Here is a 16335-nt window from a genome sequence, read left to right on the forward strand (position 1 = left end):
ATGATGCCAGTGTTAAAAATGGTAATACATCCCCACCCCAGGGCACAGCGTCTCAGAGCTGCCAAAGATGGGGGGACAGTTCCATATCGCCGGGACAGGTAATATGTTGGGCAGCCCATACCCACTTTTTTGCTATGAATCCTAGTTACACCCCTGTGTGTCTCCTATTACTCTATATATTCCTATAGATGTGTCTCCTATTACTCTATATATTCCTATAGATGTGTCTCCTATTACTCTATATATTCCTATAGATGTGTCTCCTATTACTCTATATATTCCTATAGTTGTGTCCCTTATTACTCTATATACAGTATTCCTATAGTTGTGTCCCTTATTACTCTATATATTCCTATAGTTGTGTCCCTTATTACTCTATATATTCCTATAGATGTGTCTCCTATTGTGGTGAGCCCCTGGATGGTGTTATATCGGTGGGACGGCCGGTCACTTGCTAAATGGAAGTGTGACGCCACTACTGTGCTGGGTGGCCGAGATACAGCCGGACCTTAAAGGGAACCTGTCACCCCCCGTGCCGGGGTGACAGGCTCCCGACCCCCCGTTAGAGCCCCATATACTTACCTAATCCCGCCGGGTCCCGCTTTTGGAGGTGGTCGGGTGACGGAGATCTCAGCCGCTGCAGCCCGGCGCGCGCGCTGAGAGATGAGTCCAACGCTCATAGAGAATGACGGAGCGCTGGACTCTCCTGTCATTCTCTATGGGTGTTGGACTCATCTCTCAGCGTGCGTGTGGGGCTGCAGCGGCTGAGATCTCCGTCACCCGACCACCTCCAGAAGCGGGACCCGGCGGGATTAGGTAAGTATATGGGACTCTAACGGGGGGTCAGGAGCCTGTCACCCCGGCACGGAGGGTGACAGGTTCCCTTTAAGGGTTTGTCACGTGATCGCCAGTGCCTGGTGGTCACACAGGTGTGATAACTGCATTGAATTATTAAAAAAAAACTGTGTAATGTTGTTTCAGTCCTGCACATAATAATTTGGGGATGGAGTTTTTTCAATCTTGCCCATTATAACCGAGGGCTCGTCCGGGATGGAGTCATTTCAGTATTGCCATTATAATTGCAGGCTCATGTGGGATGGAGTTGTTTCAGTTTTGTACATAATTATTGGGGGCTCATCTGGGAAGAAGTTGTTTCAGTCTTGCACATAATAATTAGGGGCTTGTCCAGGATGGAGTTGTTTCAGTCTTGCCCATTATAATTGGGGGCTCATCCAGGATGGAGTTGTTTCAGTCTTGCCCATTATAATTGGGGCCTAATCCGGGATAAAGTTGTTTTTTCCACTTGTTTTTTCATGTAAAATTAATACGTAAATATTCTTTATTAAAACATCCTACCATTGTCATACTGCTCACAGATAGGATAGGGCCTCTCAATGCAGAATTTGGGTAAGGTGGTTACACACCAGCTTAGACTATCAACAGAAGGTAGAGAATCCTTGGAGGACAGCTCATACATGCTGTAAATAGAGCGGTAAGCACACAAGAAGAAGTTTGAAGGGGAGAATGACAGGAGCCGTGTAGAAGTGTAGACAGAAAACAGTGACATAAGCCATGTATAAGTGCAAAGAGAAAACAGAGCACCCACAGCAAAATGGGCATACTATAGAAAAGAAATGACCTTTTTCAAAAAATTTTAATAACCTGTGAACCAAAGTGTTTTTTTCTACCATAATAAATACAAAAACATCTTTGTAGTAAAGTAAAAACATCTTTTAGTAAAGTAATATTTTCTCATGTTGCTTTTCACCAACTAACCTCTCACTGTGTCCTCTTGGTTAATCTAGAGACACAGAATCGGTGTGATTTATTTTGTCCTTTTTCCAGTAATTGGAATGTAAAGTAGTGGATAATTAATCTGTGTAGGGAAGGATCACTATTCTTTATTTTAGTCTGACGGAAAGAGTCTTATGGTCCTTTTACACAGATCGATTATATCTTAAATCTGTGCGATAGCGATCGCATTTCAGCGATTATCTGCTAACAATCAAGTGATGAGAAAGAAATCATTAATTGTGGTGTTTCGACAAGTCCATAGTTGCTGGTCGTTTGCTGATATTTTTGGATTGTTTCATCAGTCTATTTATACCATGGGTCTCTAAACTGCGGCCCTCCAGTTTTTTCAATACTTCATTTCACATCATGCATGATGGCAATTGGGGTTTTGCAACAGCTGGAGGGCTGCAGTTTGGAGACCCATGCTTTATACTGTGTAAAAACAAAAAGATCAGTCGTTAAACAATCACTTGAGCGATTTATCATTCTGTTTAAAAGGACCACTAGTTTGGGAGAATATTACCTGGCTGACTGTAATGTTTGGTAACTGAGGGATAAGACTATGGGGTTATTTTCCAGAGGCTGGCTTAGGCCCCTTATTTCCAGTGAAGGAATTCTTAATTTCCACCTGTTTTCCTCAGTGTGAACGAACCCTGAGAAACTCCATCTTAAAGGGGATTGTCCAGCAAGCAAAACACGACTTGTGCCGGTGCCCAATTGTTTTTCTCTCCCCTGCCTTCCAAGATGTGGGGAGCTGTACAGTGTCTCTGCAATATCGGAGATACTGTGCAGCTATTTTAAAATTGCGTGCAGGCATGATTTCGCCAGTACGAGATGATTGCAACTTAGCCCCGCCCCCATCTTGGAAGGCTTACTTCCGAGACATGGGATCTAAGAAAGTGAGAGCCAGCAAGCAGAGGGCTTCAACCCCTTTAATGACTATATGTTTAGAATGGGATGTCCAAAAGCTCCTGTAAATCTATTGTGCAGATGTCACAGAACTTTTGACCATAGGTTGTATATATTCATTAGCCCAGTGTATACCTTCAGCTGCACACAATTTAGAGGGCACTTCATCATGTCCACATATGTATATGTAATGTAGATTAGGAAAAGAAAAAAAATACATATGTTGGTATATACTGTAACTTTCATCTATTTGTGGTTTAAAGTGACACTGTCACCCCCATTGTGCATTCTGACATCTCTACACAGGTGTAAAGGGTAAATTTAGCACTTTTCATACCTTATTTCATATCATACATCATGGTGCTTGTTCAAGTAAAAAGTAATCTTTTATCAACTGCAGATTGTATTAAGTGGGCGTGGCCTCGCATTAGCGCCACATAGCCCCGCCCACAACGGCACCATTTGCCCCACCCCCTTGAAGCCCAGTGGTTGGCCGACGTAAAGGGGGTGGGGTCTAGACCTTTCAGCCACCGTGTTCCAATGGCCGGTGAGGGGCCAACTGTGATGTTGTGGGCGGGGCTAAGTGTCGCTAATGCCGCGAGACCACGCCCACTTAACATAATCTGCAGTTGATAAAAGATGACTTTTTACTTGAACAAGCACCATGACGTATGATATAAAATAAAGTATGAAAACCGCTAAATTTACCCTTTACACCTGTGTAGAGATGTCAGAATGCAAAAAGGAGGTGACAGTGTCACTTTAAGGACTTTGGTTGAGGAGTGTATGAAGTCATAAGGTGACATAATTACAGACCCTAGCCACTTAGAAAATATCACAAGGATGCAGGGAGAAAATGTTTATTTATATGTTTATGTATATTTTAAGTAAGGCCTGTGGGAACAAACTGTAAGACATCAGAGTATAGAGTATTGCCTGTAGTATTCTTTTTATAACTTCTAGAGGAAGGTTTTATGAATTGATTAAATCTAATCTAAAATCTTTAAAGTAAAACATGCAAAATGTACATCAGAGATGCAAAGAAAAATTATTTCAACCTCAATGTTCAGTTAAATGTGTAACTCCAAGTGGGAGTTTCTAAACATCCAATACTGCATTCTGTACTGATTTACAGAAAATTAATATGAACTGAGTTAATCTGTCAATATGTATATGGCTTATGAGAGGAAAAGCAAACATAGTGAAAAACACATGCTTGAAGGTGAATCAAAAATACAAATTCCATGTCTGGTAAGAACTGAACCCATAGACTCAGTAATGTAAGGTACTGTATGTTTCTGATCTATTCCATGTTGTCACCAAAATCCTCAATTTTTCAGGTAATGAGCAGTGACAGTCACCTTAAGGGCCCTATTACACGGATTGATATCCGGCTGAATATGCCAATTTGGCTGATTATCGCCTTGTGTAATAGAGACAACGATCAGCTGATCATTTCTTTAGGTCCAGACCTAAAATCATCGGCCACAAACCACACACAGCTATGTGTAATAGCAATGCGTGGCCTATGGCTAATGACTGAATAAACTGTCCACGTTCCCAGTGTTCTCCTGCCCTCTGCTGTCTTTCCGACACCGTGTGCTGCAGCTTCTCTGAGCTGACAGGCCACTCAGCCAATCAATGGCCAGAACTGCCGTGGCCAGAGATTGGTTGAGCAGTTTGTCAGCTCAGAGAAGCTGCAGCACACAGTGCCGGAAAGACAGCAGAGGGCAGGAGAAGACCGGAGCGTGGACAGGTAATATATGATCAGTTTAGGGCAAGGCCTGCATGGACATTGCTAATGATGTCTATGCAACGCTTGCTTAATGATAATTGATCTGTGTAATAGTTTCAGTAAACGAGTGTCGATCCAGCAGATTGATGCTCATTTACATTATTGACCGGGCCGCCATCGACCCATCTAATAGGATCCTAAGGGACTTTTCCACGGACTGATTATCGTGCAAAAAAAGTTAAATTGAATGTTTGTTGTTAATCGCATCTTCTGAGTTGACCTCAAAATCATTGTTAATCGATCTCAAGTCATTCAGTGTAAACACTGGTCCTTCATTGTATATAGATACGAACGCAATGACGATCATTCACAGTGTATATACAAACACAATTACAATCATATTTGCGATCAGAATTATGATCGCATTAACGACTTTTCATAGCAATTTATCTTCTCGTCTTAATGCCTATTGCTTTAAAGAAAAAAAGTCATTGCTTGTTGTCTGCTAAACGAGTGCTTTAGGGTATTTATCTGTATGTATAAAAGGACCCTTAATGCAGAGAAGGGTGACACAATGTAATTGCAAATTTACTTAGCTAAAATGTCCTACACACATTGGTTAAGTAGGGCACGAAATGATTCCATCTATAAAGCTCGCTGCTGTGGGTGGTGTTGTTTGCTATAGATGAAGACTAAACAATAAGATGATTGTTCACACAACTGAAATGTGAAAACAGGTAGCAGTTAGAAAGTACACCTTGAGAAATGCATGCTATGTCTTGTCCCTTTTTCTCATCTTTCCCGGTTTATGATTCTACTAAAAAGAATGATGGTAAAGCTTGTGTATTTTTACATCATGAAAAAGGTGAACTGTGTATCTAATCAATTTGTTAGAATGTAGTCCAGTGTGCAGGCAGCCTGTTACAGAGCTGGATGAGCTGAGCAGGTTGATATATAGTTATGTGGTAAAAGACCCAGGGTAACTTGTCATTTATTCATGTAAATCTCTGCTATGTAGTCACTTATGCTGTCCTACTGACTGACTGACAGCTCCCTGTGTATATGTGCATATAAATAGCTGTCATCTGCCGAGTAGGACCGCCAAGTTGACATCTTAGCCCAGAAATAGCAGAGATTTACCTGAATAAATGACAAGTTATCTTGGAACTATTCCAACAAGTGCTGTGTATATCAGTCTGCTCTATAACAGGAGGATGACTCCAGATTGGATTGCATCTTCAACATTATATGTTCTGTTTAAAAAGGGTTTTATTTTTTTGTTTTTTCCAAAGGGCTGCAAATGGCCACATGAGGGGTATCACAGATCCTTGCTATGTTTAATAAGCATTATCAGAGAATTGTAATATGTACTCTATAGAAAATATACTATGGAAAGCGAGATGGCTGGCCCTCCGACCCTCAGCTATCTGTCCTCCTGGGGAACATTATTACTTGGATCAGCCAAGTGTGCATGCTTATAATAATAGGGAGAGGATAAGCTTTAGCCTTTAACCTCTTAAGGACATATGACGTACCGGTACGTCATATGTCCTCACTTGCACTTCAAAGCGGGGCCGCGCGGCGGCCCCGCTTTGAAGTGCCGCGATCCCGGGTGCCGCGAGTAGCCCGGGACCGCTGCTATTAGCGGGCACGGTCGGATCGCCGTGCCCGCTAATTAGCTAATCGGAGGCAGCTGTCAAAGTTGACAGCTGCCTCCGATTACCGGAGGCAACGTTTCCCTGGTGTCTAGTGGGGGAAATCGCTCCTCCGGGACCTTGTCCCGGAGGAGCGATCTCCGTTACTGATGCCGGCCGGGGACGCGTCCAAGATGGCGCCGTCCTCGGCTCGGCACTCGTTCGTTTTCGGCTGCAGCTGCCGAAAGCAAACGAGTGCCGATCTCATGGATCTCTGCAGCATATCTATGCTGCAGAGATCTCAATGAGAGATCCAAGTGTATATACTAGAAGTCCCCTAGGGGGGCTTCTAGTATATGTGTAGAAAAAAAACAAAACGTGTTGTTAATAGTAAAAATCCCCCTCCCCTAATAAAAGTCTGAATCACCCCCCTTTTCCCAGGTTTTAAATAAAAGTAAACAAATAAATAAATAAATAAACATGTTTGGTATCGCCGCGTGCTTAATCGCCCGAACTATTAATTAATCACATTCCTGATCTCGTACGGTAAACGGCGTCAGCGCAAAAAAATCCCAAAGTGCAAAATTGCGCATTTTTGGTCGCATCAAATCCAGAAAAAATGTAATAAAAAGCGATCAAAAAGACGTATATGGGCAATCAAGGTACCGATAGACAGAACACATCATGGCGCAAAAAATGACACCTCGCACAGCCCCATAGACCAAAGGATAAAAGCGCTATAAGCCTGGGAATGGAGCGATTTTAAGGAACGTATATTGGTTAACAACGGTTTGAATTTTTTACAGGCCATCAGATACAATATAAGTTATACATGTTATATATCGTTTTAATCGTAACAACTTGAGGAACATGCATAACAAGTCAGTTTTACCCCAGGGCAAATGGCGTAAAAACACATTTCCCCCAAATAAAAGAAATGCGTTTTTTTTTTCAATTTCACCACACTTTGAATTTTTTTCTGGTTTCGCAGTGTACTTTATGCAAAAATTCAGCCTGTAATTGCAAAGTACAATTAGTGACGCAATAAATAAGGGGTCATGTGGGTTTCTAGGTGGAAAAATGCAAGTGCTATGACCTTTTAAACACAAGGAGGAAAAACCGAAAACGTAAAAACGAAAATGGGCCACGTCCTTAAAGGGTTAACACAGGCCAACTATCAGTCAGCAACATTGGTAGAAACGCTTCTTTGGACAGTGTAAAATTGACAACGATTAGCCATGGAGAGGCAAAAGGCCTGATATGCAGCTGATTGCATCTTTCATGCAAGCTTTAAAATGTATTGTTAGGGTATGTGCACACTACAGAATCCCGGCCGATCACCCGCCAGCTTACAGACACTGACAGATGCGCGCATCTCCGCTGGTCCCATAGGCTTCATTCTATGGTTTGCCAGATTCTGCTTTCCGCCCGCAGAATGAACCCGCTTAATCCTCAGGCAGACAGTCAAAATCTGGCAAACCATACAATGAAGCCTATGGGACAAGCGGAGATGCGCGTGTCCGCAAGCTGCGGAATCCGCGGCGGGTGATCTGTCAGGGTTCCATAATGTGCATTTACCCTTATCGGCCACACATCTTTCTGTGTAAACCTTCTGCTCTGCTTGTGATCCGGAATCCTGCCTTGTTCATGAATCCCGGCCGCTTGATTTATCGTGCTGTGTAAAGCCACTGCAAATGAGCACTGAACTTGCTGATCGGCACTCATTTGTGTCCTGGCACGGTCTAACGTCCCTTAGTCAGGTATTGACAGTGTGAGATTAGCTATAATGGTACATACAGAGTGTTTCCTCCTGGAATGGCAGGGCTCCCTTGAAACGCATCTTTTATGATGCACTTTATAACAAATCAAATGAACTATTGTAGGTCCACTTGTCAGGATTTACAGTTTGATTTAATTTAAAATAAACTATATTATTAATGACAAAAAGTTATACTAGATGCATAGTAAAGTAATTCAGACATTGAAGGGGTCTCATTCCTTCTGCTCCCCAATGCTTACTTTCAATCTTCTCACATTTTGGAATTAGACCACCTGAGAGGGGGCAGGTGTAGGTCCCAATTATTGTGTGCCAGTGAAACCACACCCGCATGCAATGATTAATATCTGCTCTATGTTGCTGACATTGTGCTGCTCTTGCATATTGTGATTGGATGTAAATATGCCGGCATGCAATGCTCGGGACTTACACCTGTCCCTTCTTATGGACAGAGCAGAAGGATGTGCAGGTGATCAGCAGAGATGAGACATTTTGTGTCCCTCAAAACAACCCTTTTAACTGTAGTGTTAATAAATCACCAATGTTTAATACAATAAATGGTAAACAAAATAAAAAAAATTAAGGGCAACTATCAGCAGGTTAGAAGCATCTAACTTGCTAATATGTCCCTATAGCGCACAGGACGCTGAGGATGAAGGCATGATTTTTAACCTTAAGCACTGTTTCCGTGCACTTTTAGGCTGGGTTCACACTACGTATATTTCACTCAGTATTGTGGTCCTCATATTGCAACCAAAACCAGGAGTGGATTAAAAACACAGAAAGGCTCTGTCTACACAATGGTGAAATTGAGTGGATGGCTGCCATATAACAGTAAATAACGGCCATTATTTCAATATAACAGCCATTGTTTTAAAATAACAGCAAATATTTGCCATTAAATGGCGGCCATCCACTTAATTTCAACATTGTGTGAACAGATCCTTTCTGTGTTTTTAATCCACTCCTGGTTTTGGTTGCAATATGAGGACCACAATACTCACTGAAATATACGTAGCGTGAACCCAGCCTCACGTTTACTCCATAGGCTAAGGAGGTGGTGTGGTGCACTATGGGTAGGACTAACTGTTACGCTAAAATCTGTAGTGACACCACTCCGCCACACATCACTGCAGAGTGCTGGGTGAATATTCATTAGAAGGGGCCGAGTTGGATTGGTGCATGGAGTCCAGTCTCCAGTGCCCCAATAAGCCTCATCAGCATATGGATTACACTACAAAGAACACAAAAATGGTGCTGAGGATCAAGGTACAAAACTTACTTTCATCCTAGTTTCCCTTTAAGACGCTCCCTAAACATATCCCATGGATTTTACTGCACTCATATTTATGTGTGAATGTCACCCACACTGAAAAGGACTCAGTACACAATAAAAGTGGATACAGAAAAATAAAGAAATAGACAGGCATCTGATGAAATAATTACATAGAGTGCACAGTAATAAAAGTATGTACAGTATATTTTAACAGAAATTTAAACATCATAGAAAAAATCTAAGTAAACATAAAGACATGGTGCAGTCTGCAAATGTAACAAATAAGAACATGAGCAGCACCACCTAGTGGCTAAATCACGTCTTGGAGAAAGCTGTTAGGAGAGAACCTGAGAGCACAATACAGAATGCCAGTATCAGCAGCAAGTAGTTTCTTAATCCCTAGAAAAAAAAAGAAAGAAAAAAAATGTTAAAAATTTACATTTTACATATACTGAAAAAACAAGTTACACCAATTTAAAGTAGTATTAGGGTGCGTTCACACCTACAGGATCTGCAGCAGATCTGCAGCAGATTTGATGCTGTGTTCAGTTATTTAAATGAAATCTGCTGCAGAAAATCAGCTGCAGATCCTGTAGGTGTGAACGCACCATTAAAGTTCCAGTTAATATTTTTTCTTAAAGGGAACCATTCACCCCGTGGCCCCCGTTAGAAACAGACAAACAGTTACATAAAGGTCAATATACTTACCATATCGCTCCCGGTCCCGTCCCGGATCTCGTTGTTGACACGGAGAAATCGCCGATTCTTCTTCTCGCGCCCATTATGGTAATGAGCGCCGCTGGCCCGAAGTCCAGCCTTCTCCCCGCCTCCGACACTTGATTGACGCCGGGTCTTCTTCCTCCTCGTCTTCTTTCTTCTCGCCGGATCCCGCGCAGGCGCCGTGACGGTCGTTTTCGGCGCATGCGCAGTTCACAATTGAAGCCGCTCCACAGCTTCAATGTTTACTGCGCGTGCGCCGATTGTCAGAGCTGAAGTGACGTGTTGGACTTCGCGCATGCGCGGTACACAGGAACGTCACAAGCACGTATCCTGTTTACCGCGCAGGCGCAGAAGAGATGACGAGACCTTCGCAACGGCGCCTGCGCGGGAATTCGTGAGGAGACTGAAGACTGAAGACGTCAATCAAGTTCCAGGAGGCGTGGATGGGCGGCGACGAGAAGAGGACCTCATGAATAAGTTGGACTCGTCCGTCGTTTCCTATGGACGTTGGACTCATCTCAGCTCATTACCATAATGGGCGGGAGAAGAAGAATCGGTGATTTCTCCGTGTCAACAACGAGATCCGGGACGGGACCGGGAGCGATATGGTAAGTATATTGACCTTTATGTAACTGTTTGTCTGTTTCTAACGGGGGCCACGGGGTGAATGGTTCCCTTTAACGGTTTAATGAAAAGTAAAGGTCAACATATGCCTTATACTTTTGTTGGCCATACCCGCTGCTCAAAGATGAGCCATGGCTTCATATGGGAGAACGTGCAGAACACTCACAGGATAAGGCACAGCTTGATCTACAGATTTGCCAACTACATATGACAGTATATCAGAATTGGAAGGATACACCTTACCCTTATTTCTTTAAAGACTAGGACACCCCAAAGTGCAGCAATCAATCCAGGGCCCTGTAGTAACATTAAGGAAGAAATCATTAGGTAACACAGATACTGGAATACTTCCATTAGTGTCTGTAGTGGTGTTTGTGTATATTTCTATATAATGTGTGACAACTATATAGATAGCAATGCAAGTTCTCTCCAAGAAACAGATTTACTAACATCTGTATGTAACTTCTCTGCAAGCTCTCTGAATCACGTCCTAATAAAGAATGCCTAATAAATCCAGCCTTTTTCATTTAATGCAAATGAATCAAAGCTATCTGGGAAAATGTTAACTTTTCAGTTACATAAACACAAACAGCCACAATTAGAATAATTCCTTTAACAACAAAATGTGTTACTATTTTATCAAGATACCTAATGGCTCAGTGACCCTGCCGATACCATATGCAGTTAAGGTCACATCTTACTGAATAACTGAATGCTTGACATTAAGCAGACACATTTCTACTGCATGATTTATGCATTATCTTTACATTTATCATGAAGAAACTACTGACCGCGGTTATTATGGGGAAGCTGACCACTGCGCTTAGATAGTTATTGGCCAGGAACCAGCAGCAATTGGCGATTGCCCATAGGATTCCAGAGATAAATCCTTTAAAACATAGAAGAATGTAGACTTGGGTTACAAACATTAACTACTTCATTTTCTAAATTCTTAGAGGAAAAGCTGGATTAGTAGAACATGCAACGCTCCAACTACTGGCTCTTTTGCTGTATCAGCTCTACAATTTGCCGTTTTTCATGGGGATTATAGCTTGATTATAGCTTGATTTAGCTCATAACTAGCTTACAATTTGGAATACTGTAGCAAATTAGTTTGCTTAAATTGAACCCTGTGAAGAATATTAAGACCCACAAACCACCAACCTGTTATTCAGAGCAGTAACGGGGTGAAGATGATACGCTTGAATACTCAGAAAGAGAACTTTAAAAACGTCAATGTTATTTTCAAAGGTAACCAATAATAGCCCATTAACATGAGACAATTCTAAAAGCCAACCAGAATGGATGAGGAAGAAAACTTTTGATCATACAATACACATCTAAACAACGCGACACTGCACTAGCGTCTTCCTCAGGTATTTGGAGTTTTTTTTCCACTGGTATTATTTTGTGATGCCTATGACATGATTGTGTTTTATTATGTATTGTATGTTTCGTGTGCCTTATAAAAAAATCTTTAAAGTATTTTGCAAGGGAAAAAAAGGAGGGACTGTTTTTTTGTGTGTTTTTTTTTTGCTTTAGATTTTTTATGGATAAATGAATTGGTTACTTCTATAATACACTGCAAAACTGAGAGACAACCTATTCTGGTAGTCCATTGCCTTGTTGTGGAAGTGATGAATAAGTGGTTAAAGGGGTAGTGCGGCAGTAAACAATTATTCACAGAATAACACACATTACAAAGTTATACAACTTCCCTGTGTCCCACCACCCCCACCCGTATACCCGGAAGTGTGGTGCGCTATACATACCTGTCACGTGCCGACTCGTCTCCGATCTTCAGTCAGCGATGTCGTCTTCGGCCGAATCCCTCCGAGCGTCCTAAGTGCCAGCCGCCCTCTGCCGCGTCATGGGCTGCTCAGCCGCGATTGGCTGAGCATAACTGTGCTCAGCCAATCGCGGCTCAGCATCTGATGACGCTGAAGAGGGCGGCCGGCACTCAGGACGCACGGAGGGATTCGGCCGGGCCGTCCAAAGAAGACATCGCAGACTGAAGATTGGAGACGAGTCGGCACATGACAGGTATGTATAGCGCACCACACTTCCGGGTACACGGGTGGGGGTGGTGGGGCACGGGGAAGGGGGCCATTCACAGACATAACATACATTACAAAGTTGTATAACTTTGTAATGTGTGTTATTCTGTGAATAATTGTTTACTGCCGCACTACCCCTTTAAAAGCTGCTGCTGCAGCCAGTATGTGCCACAAGCTGCACAGGAGCTTTATACAGTGTTTCAGAGAACCAAATCAGCCTAATTGGACTGATTGGTTCCCTTTAACTTACAAAAAAGACACAGATTAGCCGCACTGAATGTGGCTGATCTGCATCTAAAACCGTGACAAAATAAGCAGTCAAAAGTTTTAAAAATATAGAATAGGAAAAATAAATTATACTCAAAGGCTAGCTATTTTGCTTTAAATCTCATTACAAAATTAAAAGACATTTAGGAGTGCTAACACCTAAATGTCGACACTGAGCTTAATGCCAAATCAAATAAGTTCTATGTATTTTACAGTCAGGATGGCAAACCTTCTAAAGTTTCCTTGAAAAGTCCAGATATCTCCTAAAGTCTGTGCCCCCCAAAATTTGTATCCCCCCCCCCCCCCTAAACGTACCAGGCAGTATGGCTTTTGGGTAGACCTTGGGATTGTTCTTCATGACAGCACAGTAAATAAGAAAGTATACAGTGCTAGTGAGGAATATTCCACTGAAGTGTGCAAATACATAATCAAGATCTGAAAGAAAGAAGAACATATTTCAGCAACTTCCGAAATAATCGTACCTGAGGTTCTGTAAAGGAAAGCAGGAGGTATAAATGTTTCTCCACTCACAATATCATCATCATCGAGGCAGTGAACACTTATAAAGCAGGTTTGTAGTAATTTACCACCGCATACAAAATTACATCTGGTATTGCAATTGAATAGTGGATTAGTCACCCATTTAATCATTATGGGATGCCCTTTACTGGTCTTCATTCCCACACATCAAGTTAGTGCCCAGAACCAAGAAAGATCAAAGCAAAATACATTTATGCTGCAAAGTTTATTTTTCCCCATAATTCTTACAGGACAGAGGAACATAAAAAAAATTGTAAGTGTCATTTTTTTTTTTACTATAAACAAAGGCACAAAAAACAGAATTATGCAAGATTTGATTAACAGTTCTCTTACCAAACTGACTTGATCCAGCATATATGCTTTCATTATTCTTACTGTGGTCTTTGATATAAAGAACTGGAACAAAGCTGGAACCATAGAGAACTCCGGCTACTACTGCCATTGCTGACCCTCTGTTACAGACAGAAAAGATAAAATAAGGAACTGATGTCTTACATATAAAGTGAAAAATCAAGGAGAACCTTATTGCTTACCTATTACACTGCATTACAAGCAATTCTGTAGCAAAGGTCTATTATCCAAATATTTATTAAAGAGACTCTGTCAGTAGGTTTATACTGTCCTATCTCAGGGTAGCATAAACTTGTGACAAAGAATCTGAACAGAATGACATATCACTTTGCTCTGTGCAGCTGATCCAGAGAAATACTTCTGAACAACATGAACAATAAGTAGTCCTTTCCATTATAAGCATGAGCCCAGCAGTCCTGGATATTTTTGAGAGGCAGAAAACTCCACCCAGCCGCTGCTGATTGTTAGTTATCTATCTATGCTGTATATAGGCAGTCACCTGTCAATCAGCAGCTGGAGGGGGGGGGGGGTAGTGATGTGGCAAGAATCCTATTCTCCTACATATTAGGAGAACAGCTGAAAAAAAAAGTAATACACCAATCTGTTCAGCATTTCTGTAACTAGTTTATGCTGCCCTCATTTAAGGCAGGATAAAATTGTGACAGATTCCCTTTAAGCAAGGACATTACTAATTTTTTTTCTAAGACTCCTCAAAAGATGTAATTCCACATTCTTAAAGGGAACTGTGCTGTAGCTGGCAGTCCCCTGGTGAACATGTAGCTTTTGGTAATTTGTCTGGAGAGGATTATGCATAATTTCTCGTCTCCTACTGTAATGAAGAGTCAAAGAGGAGTTGCACCTCAGTGTTTATGCCGCACTCTAGCACACCTCACCTCTTCTTTTTCCTCCCTCTGCTTTATTAATAATCAATACTGCCCAGTCTCCCACTCGCTCAGCTGTGATTTAGTGTCTCTGATTGCAAATCAGTCCTTTGTAGCTTATGTCTGAAAAAAACACTCAGATATAATTGAATCTCTTAGCCCAAACGTGTTGGTGCTGTGGTCTAGGGGTAAATTGCCTGTCTAGAGCCCACCGGTAGTTCTTTCTTCGGTTCGAGTCCCCAGATGGAAATGAAATATAATTATTTATTTTTCTCATTATTGAATCATTTTTAAAAATGCAAAGAATTCCCAATCAGGTCCAAATTAGTTTTTAAATTAGTTTTTTAATACAGAGATAGAAAATATACAGGTTTTTTTTTTTTCTCATCTTTGTGTTAAAAGTACTAAACTAATTTGGACCTGATCGAGAATTCTTTGCACTTTGAGGCTGGGTTCACACTACGTATATTTCAGTCAGTATTGACTGAAGTGGATTGAAAGCACAGAAAGGCTCTGTTCACACAATGTTGAAATTGAGTGGATGGCCGTCATTTAATGGCAAACATTTGCTGTTATTTTAAAACAACGGCTGTTATATTGAAATAATGGCAGTTATTTACTGTTATATGGCGGCCATCCACTCAATTTCACCATTGTGTGTGGACAGAGCCTTTCTGTGTTTTTAATCCTGGTTTTGGTTGCAATATGAGGACCACAATACTGACTGAAATATACGTAGTGTGAACCTAGCCTGAATAATAATGAAAAATAAATATATTTCATGTTAATCATGGGATTCGAACCAAAGAAAGAACTTCTGGTGGGCTATAAACAAGTGATTTACCCCTAGACCACAGGTCCAACATATTATTTGTACTCAGAGATTCAATTATACTGTATACTATACTGTACTGTTTTGGCAGATACTAACTGACAACTGAGCGAGCAGGAGGCCAGGCTGCATTGATTATACATGAAGACGAGGGAGGAGGAAGCAGTGGTGAGGTGTGCTGGAGTGTATCACAAACACTGAGCCTCAACTCCTCTTTAATTATCATTACATTTTTATTATTATATTGCTTATAAAGTCCACCATATTAGTTATAGCATAATAACAAGCCATATAGGACTTTTACAATAAAGAGTTATTTGAAGCTGGAGTCACAAATGCACTTTTTGAACCAACCACAGTGGTGTGGACCTCTGAACAAACTGAAGTGGATGAAAAAAAATTGCATTTGATTCCACCATTATGGTAAAAGAATCTGTACATTTTATACTTTTGTGACTGCAGCAACTGAAACAGTGATAACCCACAATATACTATTCAACTAGCATGCACTGTATACAGCTGATTGGTTGGACACTATGCAGTCAGGGGCGGTCTTGGCATTTCTGGGGCCCCAAGCAAAGTTATGTCTGGGCCCCCCCCCCCTCAACACGCGTTTCAAAACAATAGACCGCTGTGTATTGCCCCCAGTAGTATATACCCCTTGTGCGCTACCGCCAGTAATATATACTCCTTGTGTGCTGCCCCCAATAGTATATAGCCCTTGTGTCCTGCCCCTGGTAGTATATTCCCCTTGTTTGCTTCCCCCAGTAGTAGTATATAGTGTGTGTTCCCCCAGTTATATATAGCCCCCTGTGTGCTCCCCCAGAAGTATATAGACCCCCTGTGTGCTGCCCCCAGTAGTATATAGACCCCTCTGTGAAGTCCCAGTAGTCTATAGCCCCCTTGTGTGCTCCCCCTGTTATATAGCCCCCCTGTGT

General features: G+C 41.7%; 1 protein-coding gene across 1 annotated transcript in view; it reads right to left on the minus strand.

Annotated features, from left to right (window-relative positions):
• Positions 1–9311: 9311 nt before the first annotated feature.
• The window catches only part of TMEM144 (transmembrane protein 144), a 30394-nt gene continuing 23370 nt past the window's right edge, over positions 9312–16335 (minus strand). Inside the window, exons 8-12 of the mRNA XM_069977859.1 lie at positions 13667–13785; positions 13109–13228; positions 11261–11358; positions 10713–10766; positions 9312–9524 (exon numbers count right to left, since the gene is read on the minus strand). Coding sequence (XP_069833960.1) covers positions 9441–9524; positions 10713–10766; positions 11261–11358; positions 13109–13228; positions 13667–13785 — 475 coding nt within the window. The 3' untranslated portion in view covers positions 9312–9440. The remainder of the gene's footprint in view (positions 9525–10712; positions 10767–11260; positions 11359–13108; positions 13229–13666; positions 13786–16335) is intronic.

Source organism: Dendropsophus ebraccatus, chromosome 7 (assembly GCF_027789765.1).
Source record: "Dendropsophus ebraccatus isolate aDenEbr1 chromosome 7, aDenEbr1.pat, whole genome shotgun sequence".
Classification (NCBI taxonomy): Eukaryota; Metazoa; Chordata; class Amphibia; order Anura; family Hylidae; genus Dendropsophus; species Dendropsophus ebraccatus.